Source organism: Lissotriton vulgaris, chromosome 1_1 (assembly GCF_964263255.1).
Source record: "Lissotriton vulgaris chromosome 1_1, aLisVul1.2, whole genome shotgun sequence".
Classification (NCBI taxonomy): Eukaryota; Metazoa; Chordata; class Amphibia; order Caudata; family Salamandridae; genus Lissotriton; species Lissotriton vulgaris.
The window spans coordinates 2,134,292,975-2,134,306,614 of NC_141685.1; the positions used below are offsets into that span (position 1 = coordinate 2,134,292,975).

At 43.8% G+C, this 13,640-nt stretch overlaps 1 protein-coding gene across 3 annotated transcripts in view; it reads right to left on the reverse strand.

Annotated features, from left to right (window-relative positions):
• The window catches only part of RAB3IP (RAB3A interacting protein), a 388,930-nt gene that overhangs the window by 24,631 nt on the left and 350,659 nt on the right, over positions 1-13,640 (reverse strand). For all 3 annotated transcript variants that reach the window (XM_086921989.1, XM_086921972.1, XM_086921980.1), the window contains exon 8: positions 1,255-1,367. In XM_086921989.1, coding sequence (XP_086778115.1) covers positions 1,255-1,367 — 113 coding nt within the window. The remainder of the gene's footprint in view (positions 1-1,254; positions 1,368-13,640) is intronic.

Sequence of the window (13,640 nt, forward strand, 5' to 3'; positions counted from 1 at the left end):
GAGAACTTTTGGTTGGGAGCAAGCAGGAATGCAATGTTTGGTGACCTATGAATTGTACTCTGAAAGTCTCATTTTAGGTCACAATTCTGAAAATGCCACGTTTAGAAATTTGGCATTTTCTTACCCTAACCATTTGGTGCCTGCAGCCTGTTCCTGTGTCACATGATGAGGTGTAGTTGGCTTTTGTGTATTTCTCCAAGACAATATCTCAATAAAAGGCCTGGGTGTTGGCAGGATGGGCCACCTTGGCTTAGTGAGGGGGTAGCGGTGTCACCTACCATACTTGCATTTCAAAGGCACTAGCCCACCACACTCACAAAGTTCTTCACACTAGCAGATTGTGCCCTCAGACAGCCTGGGACCAGGGCGGGGAAGCAGGAAATTCCAGAATTCTCCATAAGGGGAAAACTCCAGAAGGGTCTCCCACCTCAAAGGAGGCACTGGGTATTAAAATGGGACCTTCAGACCCAACTCCTCAGATCACTTCTGGACCTGTGGAGAACTCAGAAGAAGGACTGTTCTGCTGTCAGAAAGACTGTCCAGCAGCTCTGCCTGCTGGAAGGACTGCTCTGCTGTCCTGCTGCCCAAGGAAGAAGGACTAGACCTGCACCTTGAACCAAGAATTACCAGAGTGACTCCAAGTGCTCCAACACTCTTGAACCCTGCACATGGACTCTGCCTACTTTATGTTCTAACCCAAGAGGTGCCTCCCCAGTCCTGGACCCTTGGAAGTGGGGATAAGGGTGCTCGGTCTGGCCAGCTGTGGTCCCCATCGTCCTGGTCTGGTGTGACCAGATGCCCACAACTGGGGCTCTGTGCTTCTAGACACTATTTTTACCTAGATCTTTACATTTGCATATCTCCGGTTTTACTAAATGGATTTTGTTGTTTTTGGTGTCAAATAGTATATTACATTTTACTCTATTTCCCAAAATTGGTGTGGGATTTTCATTGTGTTATGTTTTCACTTTTACTGTTGAAGTGCTGCATAAGTACTTGACCCATTGCTTCTAAGTCAAGCCTGACTACTTTGTGCCAAGCTACCAGAGGGTAAGCACAGGTTAATGTAGTGACTTTTTGTGTTTCACCTTCAGAAAGGCTCACACCCCCTCAAACAATCACCTAATTTCTCACATGATTGTATCGCCATATTAAACTGGAGAGCATTACTTGATGGAAAACAGCATGAACAGCAAAACAAAACAACACAATTTATATTTATTCATCATATTTGCACTTGGAATTTTAACATACTTTGGTCCTCCGCATTCTACTGCTGAAGCTTTCACAAATCGAGTAGGTTGCAAGCCAACTGGTTCAATGCTCAACGTGTTGTTTTCCACCGCTTCAAGAACAGCTGAGGCCAACTACATATAGAGAGATACAAAAAAATGATAGGACTACTGGTAATGTTTCTATTATTATAAGCAGGAGACAAATTATCTTGGACTGGCTCAGTGAGAGGACTATGAAACGTCTTGAGAAATGGAACCAAGAGACTTCTGCTATTGTTAAAGTCTTCTACATAAACGTTCCATGGTTGCAACAAATTTAAAAGCTGGAAGAAGTGACAAAAGCACCTCAGATTATGGGCAATCTAGAAACACCTAATTCAGTAAACTAGTGCAATACAAAAGGAATATATCACTTACTCTGTAAGCATGTATTCGTAGCGTGTAGGTCTGTAGATTCATATGCTTATTAAACTTCTGCCATCTAGTGTTGGGCTCAGAGGTTTGCAGCTTGTTTTTTTATTTTAAGAACTCTTTCAAGTCACTAGGTATTGTGACTCCTCCTATAACTGGCGTTGTCCATGATCATCGGCTCCTTTGGTAGATTGGTTTTGGCTCATCAGGTGAACTTATTAGAGCAGTATATATAGAAACAGAAAAGATGAGCATGTGAGTAAAGATAAGATAAGGTAAGGTGAAGAGTTTTAGTACAGAAGTGAACGTCAGCCAGTAGTTTCCTGGGAGGAGGGTGGGTGCATATGAATCTACGGCACTACACACTACGAACAGATGCTTACAGGGTAAGTAACATATTCCATTTGTAGACCATGTTGGCCGTAGATACATATGCTTAGCTTAGACTGTAAACCAGTGCTCCCCAAAAGTGGTTGACGTAGATGTTTGAAAAAGTGTTTGTGAAGCAGTTTTACTCAGTCTAGCTTGCTGATTAGCTGGTACACCAACACAATATGGGGTTACAGGTAGTGTAATCTTTTTGGGGTTTTAAAATGCAAAAAAAGGTTGTTGTGTTTTGCAAATAGGTTTAATATATTACTGCTTCTTTAATATTGAGCGGGTGTAGAGGTGTTTCTGCTACCAAATCTCGTTTAGGAAAGAATACTGGCTAGCTTGGCTGTTTGATTTGCATGGAAAGCAAAAACTACTTTATGGAGGAACTTTGGATTAGTACGAAGATAGATTTAGAAGAAAGATTCTTCTAAAGTGAGCGTTTAAAGTTCACTGTTTCACCTGAGAGATGCGATAGCTACTAAGAAAGCTACTTTCCATGTGAGGAACTGTAAAATACATGAATTTAGGGGTTTAAAGAGAGGTCCCATGAGTCTAGTGGGATAGAATGACTTAGTCCTTCCATAAATACCTTGATTACTGGAATTTTAAAGGGCGACATATATTGTCCGTTTTGCATGTATTGTATTGTATTGTATTGTATTGTAATTGCATTTATATAGCGCTTACTACCCCTGACGAGGCGTTGAAGCGCTTTTTCGGCGAGTAGCACGCTACTCCAGGACCCATAGAGGATTAGTGTTGAATTTGTATAGTGAAACATGCAAGTACATTTTAAGTGGTGGATAGGTTAGTCAGTTAATTGGATTTGGAATGATAGCAGAAGGATAGAGGAGGACAAACGTTTGTATTTATATAGCGCTTGTTGACGACGTTTGTATTTATATAGCGCTTGTTGACGCATGCTATTCAGGAAGCCTACAAAGGATTAGTAGTGAATTAATATGGTGAAATATGAAGTAATTTTAGTGGTGGATATTAGTCACTTACTGGGAGTGAGAAGGATAGCGGAGGGATAAAACGGGAAGAAAGATTTGCATTCATGTAGCACTTGTTACCCCTGATGGGTGTTGAAGCGCTTTTCTGGCGAGTAGCACGCCACTCCGGAACCCATAAAGGATTACTGTTGAAAATTAGTATAGTAAAAAAATATGAAGTAATTTGAGTAGTGGATATGTTATTCAGTTATTTGGTTAGTATATTAGTATAGTTTAATATGGAATTTGAGAAGTGAACATGTTAGTCTGTTAATTTCGATTGAAAAGGATAATGAAGGGATAGAAGAGTGAAGGATTTCTTTTTTTCTTTTTTTAAGGTCTTAGCAGTAGGAGGCTTTTGGATGAGTAAAAGGGAGTTTTGGAGGGGAGGACTCAGAGGGAAGAGTTTAGAAAGGTTTGTTTTAGGGGATCAGTATAGTAAAAGAGGTGTCAGATGATGCAAGGAGGGGTTGAGTAGGAGAGAGTCTAGAAAGGGTTATTTTGGCAATCATAGTAGTGGTATGGGGTTTGAGATAAATGAGTGAGTGGATGTAGAGGATATATTGATAGATGTATAGGATGAAAGATAGGGTAGTGCATTGGAAGGAGTAGTAGAAGAAGTTTGAGATGAGTGAGAAGGTTGGGCTAGAAGATATATTGAGCGAAGTATAGGCTGAGAAATAGGGTAGTGCATTGGAAATGCTAAATTAGAAGAAAGTGATAAACATATAGATCCATAGTTACATTGAAAGTATATAGATACATAAAGGAGGTAAGTATATATAGATTAAAGATATTGATAGAGGCACAGGATGAGATATAGGGTAGTGCATTGGATATGCTTTTTCAGGAGAAAAGTAACAGAGACAAAGATCCAAGTACATGGAAGGTACATAGATGCACAATGGAAGTATGTACATGTAGACCAAAGATAATTTTTATTCATTTATTATTATTTTTTCTCTCTCAACAACATCATTATTTTACATGTTTATACAAAGTAAAACACAAAGATAGGTACATATCTATAGTGGAAAAAAATGCTTGTATACAGAGGGATATGCTGTAAATTTCTGTTTGCGTATGGTGCTTATGTGGGCAAGAGCCAAATCTTGAGTAGTTTTCTGGAAATAAGGTGGTTGTCGGTGGACCTTATGTTGGGAGGGGGTAAAGAGTTCCATAGTTTGGCTGATTGAACAGAGAAGGATGTGCCACCCATGTTTTTTTTCTTGTATGGTCGGATTTTGAGGCGAGATGCTCCTTTAGAGCAGAGGTTCCTTTGTTGAATGCGTTTGGTGATTTTATTCCTGATGAAGAGTGATCCCAGTCCATGTATTGCTTTGTGGGTGATACAGAGCAGCTTGAAAGGGGATCTTCTGGCAACCGGTAACCAATGCAGGGCTTTCAAGGCAGGGGAGATGTGGTCTTGCGGTTTGATATGCAAGAGTAGTCTGGCAGCCGAGTTCTGAATCCGTTGTAGTCTTTTCATGGTCGTTAAAGGTGATCCGTGGTAGAGGCTATTGGCGTAATTGAGTTTGGACAGAACAAGGGAGATGGTAGCTTGGACCTTGTGTGGAAATTCCAAATGAGGGAAAATTAGTCGCAGCGTATTTATAGTAGCAAAGCTTTATCTTGCTAGTTTATCCACTTGAGCATTCATCGACAGCTTGGAGTCCATGGTCATTCCGAGGTTTCTTACTTCCTTCGATACTTTAGGCAGTGATCCCAGTTCATCAGGCCATGCGGCAAGCGGGTTGTTATGTTTTTAATCGCCACAAGTGAGTATTTCAGTTTTTGAAGCATTCAATTTGAGATGGCTCCAAGTCATCCACTGATCCACGGCTCTGAGACAGCTGAAAATTGGTGATTTTCCAATGTCCTTGGGCATTCCAGTTGAAGGGGTATTTGCGTGTCATCTGCATAGTTATAGCACGTACGGTGAAATGTATTGATCAGTACTGGTAATGACTTCATGTAGATGTTGAAAATCATGGGCGAGATGATAGAACCTTGAGGGACCCCTGCTTTTGTGGAGTATGGTTTGGACGAGAAAGGTGGGGTATGGATGACATTAGTTCTGTTTCGAGGTAGGACGCAATCCAGTCTAGAGCAGTTCCCTCTATGCCAGCTTCATAGAGTCTTTGTTTCAGAGGGTCATGGTCAACTGTGTCAAAGGCAGCTGAGAGGTCCAAGAGGAGTAGCGCAGCAACCCAGTTGCGGTCAACTGTATTCTTTAAGTCATCCCAGATGGCAAGGAGGGCAGATTCAGTGCCTCTTCCCGGACGGAATCCTGTTTGGAAGTCTGAAAGCATGTCATTCTCTTCAATCAATTGTGACATCTGGGCGAACGCTGCTCTTTCTATCAGTTTGCCCAGGAACGGTCCATTTGTAATGGGTCTGTAGTATGCGATCTCAAATAATAATTCAAGATTCAGAAATTTAAGCAGCCTTATATACACACACCCAGCCCTCTTACAATTATACAAATATAAGAAGATTCTACATTATAGACCCTGCCTCAAAGAGTCAGCCGACGGCTCTCTGGGACAATTAATTAAACCGTATTTCCAGGTAAATGATACAGACCATGGGGCTGCCAACTTTTAAATCATCAAGCATTGCCTGGATATATACCACTAGTCCCAGATCTGCAGAGTAGGTAAGTGCAGCAGCATAAATCAGCAGTATGACATGTAATTAAAAGAGAACTCTAAAAATTCTGGCCTAGAAGATGTGGGGAATAGAAACACTTCCGTTCATTTAATGGATGCAGATTATGGTGAGGATATGCAACTTTATTTGTGTGACATAAAAGCCCCCACACTAGAAATTGGTTATTGAAGGTTCGGCTTGGGCATGTGCCTGCCTTTATATATCGGAAGTTGAACAATGGAGTTGGGCCTGACAGTTGCACTTGTCCTTTCTGTTAATATTCTCTGTTGTCTCTAGCTTATGTAATTGCATATTACACATTTCGATAAAGAAAGAAGAGGTCTGTTACTCATTGCTTTTTTGGATTTACAAGTTTGCACAGTTTGTGATTTAATGAAAGCAATCTTAAAATGTAATAACATGAGATTGTATCACGTTAATGTTAGTCTTTGGTATACAAATGACTGGCCTTTTTGAATAGATAATTTTTATAGATTTTATTAGTATATTTTTGAGTATTAGGTATTATAAAAATGTATTAGACTAATTGTCTTAAGATTTAAGCAATCAAATGTACAGTGATGTTTCATAGATTTTTGTGATCAGAGTATACAATGTGTATTGTTTGTATTGCCTAATTGGCATAATATCAAACTATAAAGTAAAATACTAAATATTGATAACATTGTAAATTATGATAGACATACTGTTTTTTTATTTGATAGTATACTGTTGTTCAAGAATTATAAATGTATCAATCAATGCATTAGTAATGGGGAAATGCCTTGCACTTATAAGGCTATAGATGTGTAGAATATTTGGTCTGGCTGCAACATTTTCTCAATTTTTTGGAATGATAAATATAAGTCCAAGTGACAGGTGAAGTCTGAATAGCATCAATTTAGACCGTATTGTATTCTGTACAGTAGCTGGAGAAAATGCAAACTATGTTTTTCAGAAATTTATATTAGTGACATACAATTCAATTCAAAGTCTTTATTCGATTGTAAATTTTACAATCATAAAAGTACATATCATAAGTAAACAATTTAAAAACAATCCAAATAATTCATATCATGTAACATATAAGAGTCACAACATACAGTACAAGGAAAAAAAAGGAGAGCAACGGGCACTATGAGCATGAACAATATTAGTTGTATGATAAAAACATAAATTACTATATTGATTAAAAATACCTAAAACATTCACAGCATGATTAACCATCCATGCTTTTCCTGAAGGAGATGGCTTTTTTTTAAAAGTTACAGACAAATAAAGTGCAATCAGAGTTCAGTAATTGGAGGTAGTAAAGTGCAGGTTTGATTTGTGCAAACTGCAATTTTTTGAGACACGGTTTAAGGTATAGTTTCCGTGGTATAGTGTAATAAGGACAAATAAAAAGAAAGTGTGCCAGGTCTTGAGGAGACTTCCCGTCGCAGCCACAAGCTGGCAACTCTTCACCCCGTTGAGCCCCACTTGGGACCGCCAGTAGGAGATGAAATAGGTCAAAGCGGAACCTTATCAGAAGAAAGCGTTCATAGCCAGACATAGGCCATGACAGATAAGGTTCCATTCGTGGGCAGGTTTTAAGTAGTAGGTGTTTCCTGACACTGACCTTCTGTATCTCAACCTCTTCTCGGTCTGTACATCTTAGTAATAATATGGCGTTTTTTACTAAGATAACGTCGGGTTTTGTGATCAAGTTGGGAGCAAAAAACAAATCAGGACGGCCAATTGCCGTCAAACAGTCCTTTATATACTTCAACCACGGGACTTTAAACCTCCCATCTAGTGTTAAGGCTTCTTTCAAAATAGCATGCGTGAGCGGAATATCGGTATTGAGCCAGCAATTCAGCCAGCACAAAACCGGGTTTACTGCTATTCTATCACTTAAGTGGGGAACCCCCAACTCTTCGTGTACAGAGAAGTTCCCGATACCCCTTGGCAGCCTCAGTATCTTTTTCAATACGATATTTTCTGTAACCTCTAGGTCCTTTATCTTGCAGTAGCCCCAGAGCTCGCTTCCATAACAGGCGACAGCAACACTTTTTGCCTGATATAATTTGAGCAAAGCGGCCATTGGGCAGTTCCCGATTTTTTTTGCAAAGCCAAGTATGGCCGCATTTACCCGTGTTGCTTCGCCCTTCTTTTTGGAAACTGCGGGGCCCCAGGATAGTTTATGATCTAAGAGGACCCCAAGGTAAGAAAAGGTGTTAGTAGTAGGGATTTGCTCCCCATTTATACTGAAGGAGTTAATTTTCCGTGTACCCTTACCTATTTTCATGACATAGGACTTGGAATTGTTAATGCTTAGGCCACGGGACTCCATGAATTTAAAAAAGGAATTTAATAATTTCTTAAGACCAATTGCTGTTCTAGATATAAGAACAGCATCGTCTGCGTAAAGCAGCACAGGAACCCTAGGACATACAAGTTTAACAAGCATAAATGAGTGATTATTCCTGCTCGTCATGATTTCAAGAAATCTATTTCTAATTTCATGTCTCTTCCTTTATTTGACTTCGAGGACACACGTAAAGCCTCTTAAATTTGAGGGCCACTCTTTCTTTTTGCTCCTAAAAGTTTTATTATGAAGAGTAGAATAAGAGTTACTTGATTCAGTGGGGGATGGAACTGAAATTGATACACTCCTCTGTAACTCTTTCTGTGATCGACCCTACGGAACTGAGAGAGTACCAATACCCAGGTTCATAAGGAGTAGTTTCTGTCCTGTAACTCCAGTTCTGTAGTAGGGGTGTCTCTGTTATAGTCATAATCTAGTGAATAGTCCCGCCCATGTGCGCAGACGCCGGAGCAATCAAAAATAATCTCTTAAATTGTCAAAAAATGCAGAACTGCACAAACACTTAAGAGAGAATTTAAAGACAGATAATGCAGCCTATATCCACAGGCTACACTGTCCAGTACTTCTACTAGAAATTCCACCAAAAATCCACAACAGCACAGCCTGTCCAGATTTCTCCACAGAGAAAATCTTTCCTTTTCCAGCAAAACCCTCTGGAATGATAGAGAGGAAGGAATGGACAGACAAGCCCCATAGGCTGCCATTATGTGGCTCAAAACAGGATACTGTGCCTTTAAGAGAACCTTCCAGAACTCTCTCAGTATCCCAGAATGCACAGCAGGTCCCTCTTACTTTCAGTTCTTTTTGAAGGCGTAACACGCCAGACCTTTAGCATTCCGTACATAATATCTTTCTCCACCGGGGAGGAGGGCGGGCGCTTATGACTATAACAGAGATACCCCTACTACAGAACTGGAGTTACAGGACAGAAACTACTCCTTCTGTAGTAGGGGTTCTCGGTGTATAGTCATAATCTAGTGAATAGAATGGCAAGCCCATCTCCACATCAAAGCGGCGGTGGAGAGAATAGAATTAACACCACTACTGTGCGAACAGATTTCGCAGCAAAGCCTGCCCAACCTGAGCGTCTGTCCTGGCATTAGTGACCAGATAATAATGCTTAGCAAGGTATGGACCGACTTCCAAGTGGCCGCCTTGCAGATTTCTGCAAAAGGAACAGTACAAAGCAAAGAAGTAGTGGCAGCTTTGCCCCTGGTGGAATGAGCTTTAAGTTTACCCCCTAAGGTCTTATTAGCCTTCTAGTAACACAATTGTATACAGGACACAATCCACCTCGAGATGGACTGTTATGAGGTAGCAAGACCGGTCCCGACTGTTCCATAATTGATAAACAATTGGGTCTGACCTACGAATATCTTTGGTTTTATCCAGATAAAATTTAAACACCCTCCTAACATCCAGGGAATGCAGAGACCTTTCCGCTGGAGATGAAGGATTCTGAAAAAACGTAGGTAAAGTTATGGTCTGGTTAACATGGAAATCAGAGCTAACTTTTGGAAGAAATTTAGGGAGAGCAGCATGAAATACAGCATAAGGTTCTTGGCAACACAACGCCTGAATTTCACTCACCCTGCATGCCGATGTGATGGCCACGAGGAACGCAGCCTTCCAGGACAGGTGCTGCAACGAAGCCTTATGAATAGGTTCGAAAGGCTCCTCCATCAATCTGGACAGCACCACATTCAAGTCCCATGAAGGCGAAGGAAGCCGGACAGGAGGGAACACTTCTTCAAGCCTTCCTAAAAGTCCATGATCACAGGGATCTGCAAGAAGGAAGTCTGTGAAGGGCATTTCCTGTAGGCAGTCAGCGCAGCGAGATGAACCTTAATGGAATGAACAGTAAGGCCAGACTGCGCCAAATATAGAAGATACGGAAGGATGACATCTTCCTTACACGTCATTGGATCATAGTTCTTGGACTTGCACCAGATGCAGAATCCCTTTCACTTGTAAGCATAGGAAGTCCTAGTGGAAGGTCGCTTAGCCTCCTTCAGTATGTCCATACAATCTTATGGTAGGGCTTTCAAGGCAGGGGAGATGTGGTCTTGCGGTTTGATATGCAAGAGTAGTCTGGCAGCCGAGTTCTGAATCTGTTGTAGTCTTTTCATGGTCGTTAAAGGTGATCCGTGGTAGAGGCTATTGGCGTAATTGAGTTTGGACAGAACAAGGGAGATGGTAGCTTGGACCTTGTGTGGAAATTCCAAATGAGGGAAAATTAGTCGCAGCCTATTTATAGTAGCAAAGCTTGATCTTGCTAGTTTATCCACATGAGCATTCATCGACAGCTTGGAGTCCGTGGTCATTCCGAGGTTTCTTACTTCCTTCGATACTTTAGGCAGTGATCCCAATTCATCAGGCCATGCGGCAAGCGGGTTGTTATGTTTCTAATCGCCACAAGTGAGTATTTCAGTTTTTGAAGCATTCAATTTGAGATGGCTCCAGGTCATCCACTGATCCACGGCTCTGAGACAGCTGAAAATTGGTGAATTTCCAATGTCTTTGGGCATTCCAGTTGAAGGGGTATTTCCTGAATCAGTCTGCTCAGCGCGTCCGCCTGAACATTCTGCACACCTGGCAGATGAGACGCCGTTATCGTCACTCTTCTGGCTAACAGCCAGTGCCAGATCGCCTGCGCTTCCTGTGACAGTGTGCGTGATCTCGCGACCCCAGCTTGTCGAGGTAAAACATCGTGGTCGTATTGTCCGTCCGCACAAGCAAGGAGTCGGTCTGGAAGGACAGATGAAAGGCCTTCCGTGCCAAGTGACTAACTCTGAATTCCAGAAAACTGATGTGAGACGTGGACTCTGTCGGAGACCACGCTCCCTGGATCTGTAGATGGTCTGAATGCGCTCCCCAGCCCAGGAGAGACGCATCCGTAACGATAGTCTGAATCGGGAAGTCCCTGTGGAAAGGAACCCCTCTGAGGATATTCTCTGCTGAGCACCACCATCTCAGGGACAGTTGGGCGTGAAGAAATAACTGAATCCGGTCGTCCCAACACCCTTTCTTCTGGTTCCACTCGTCCTCCAAACCGTCCTGTAGCGGCCACATGTGTAGGCGCGCATGCGGAGTGAGGAAGGTAGAAGAGGCCATCGATCCCCGTAGAGAAGACATCGTCCTCACTGTTGTAGATGGAGCAGCTAAGAGAGCCTGAGCGTTCCAAAGGATGGATAAGCGTCTCTCCTCCCAGGGAGATACGCTAGCCGACATCGTATTGATGGAGGCTCCCGAGTGCTGCAGGCACTATACCGGGATCGGGAGAGACTTGGACAGATCTATGTGCAACCCCAGACGGTCCAGCAGGACAGTCGTCCTGTTGAAGTGCAATCGTGCTTCTTGGAAGTTGGAGGCTTAGATCAACTAATCGTCCAGGTATCGATAGACAAACACCTTGTTCTGTCTCAGGTGCGCTGCTATCACCGCCATGCATGTCGAAAAAGTCCTGGCTGCAGACTTCAATCCACACGGTAGTACGGTGTACTGATAGTGATTGGTGCCGATGAGGAAGCGCAGGAATTTCCGAGGTTTCCAAGGAATGGGCACCTGGAGGTACGCATCCTGCAGGCCTATAGCGCACAGCCATCCTCCTCTTTGCAGCTTAGGATAAATCCGGCACAAAGACCGCAACCCTCCGTTTGCCTAACGCAAAACCAGAATGGGCCTGAACTCGATCTGGTCCTTCTCTTGCACCCGAAAGCACCATGACTACAGACCTTCTCTTAGAGACCGAAGGACGTATTATCTCCCTGCTTCCCAACAGGGTAACGGCCTCCGCTCGGAACTCACGCAGCTGGAACTGCGAGTGAACCGGTGGTATTGCTGGAGGAGGGCCGACAAACGAAGACTGTCTAGACCCGGCCGGCCTTTGTTCGCCGAGGAGCATCAAGCTCTCCCTCGTATGCGCACAATATACTTGTGAATTATTAAATGGCGGCCCGGGTCCACATACAAATTCTGGGAGGAAAAGACGCCGCTAGAGAGGGCGGAAGGCCTTAAGCCGTTCTCCACGCCCCAAACCTACAGCCTTCAAAAATCTCCGATTCAGACTTCATGCGGGCCACTCACTACCCTCATGGCAGCCCAAGGGTTGCCCAAAGAACGGGAGAGTAAAAGCACACCGCTGAGCCGCAGGCTGCAGAGACGTCAGACGAATACAAGTATGGCAACGTAGGACAAATCCACCATACCTGGGGGTGGGCCGGAGAGAAAAACTCCGCTCCGACACCGATGTTAAGATCTGAAACTATCAGGCTCTTTAGACTATCTCTTGGAAGGCCTCCCTCCTGTCTCTCGGCAGGGTAACCACAAATCGGTGGAGAAACACCCCCACACAAGGGTCTTACCACAACGGCCCAGCAACAGTGGGCCACAGCATGCTGTCTGCATGCCGCCACCCCTGTGACCAAGTCAGGAGTACGGTCGAAGCCAGAACCTCCTGGCAGGTGGTAGTGGACGAAAGTTAAGTACCGCCAACCAGTTAAGAGGAGGAGAGAGCCTCCCCGTACTCATGGAAGACGCCTCCCTGGCATCAAGGCACGGGGGTTTTGCAGACCGAGGGTCCAAAGGCCCCTGGAATGGTGGGTGGGAGAGGGAATCGAGAGAATTCCGAAACATCCCCAGTGGTCACACCAGTGGTGGCAGAGCAGGAGGCGACCCAGACGCTGAGTAGGTATGCGAACACTCAAAACTAAGCAAAAGGACCAACGTCCCCCGCTTACACGTGGTAAGTAGCCACAGACTCCCCATCAGAAGCGTTCCTCGACGCTGATCAACTGCACGGCGTAGTGAATGGACGTTGCCGGGAACACAAAGTCCCCTCCTACGAAGAGAGGCTCACCATTGAGCGAGGCCTGGAACAAGACCCAGGCGTCAAGCGCCGGCAAGAATTCCGCGGCTGTAACCCATGACGCCGAGCATCACTGCTCCATGACGTCAAAGGCACTCCATGGCGTCGAGGCACTCCATGACGTCGAGGCACTCCATGACGTCGAGGCACTCCATGACGTCGAGGCACTCCATGACGTCCTCGACGCTGACCGGAACCGCGTTATAGCTCAGACGTGCTCCTACTGGGGAGAACCCCAGAGGTCACAGCATGGGGACCGGTAGAGAACCTACCCTCTCCATACCCAGAGGCTGAAGATGCCTTCAAACTCCCCTGCTCCAAACCTGGGAGCCGAAGCCTCCTAGAAAAGAAGTTACAGAGAAGACAGGTGTCAAAAGACACAGACAAACACAGAATATAAACCCTGTGAGCTTCAGCTTTGGTCTTTAATTCAGCTGCAGACAAAGCACTTGTCAGACAGAAATAGTACAAAGACAAGAAGACTGCAGAAATTCTGCCAAAAAAACACAGCAGAATGTAGATAAAGACCAAAGACGTCGAGTGAAGCTGCAAAAACACAAAATTATCACAAAAATTGAATAAAAAAAGCTCAAAAAAAGAAGAGCTAATGCTCCAGGGTCCTGCTAGCAGGAGCCGGAAAAAAGAACTGAAAGTAAGAGGGACCTGCTGTGCATTCTGGGATACTGAGAGAGTTCTGGTAGGTTCTCTTAAAGGCACAGTATCCCGTTTTGAGCCAC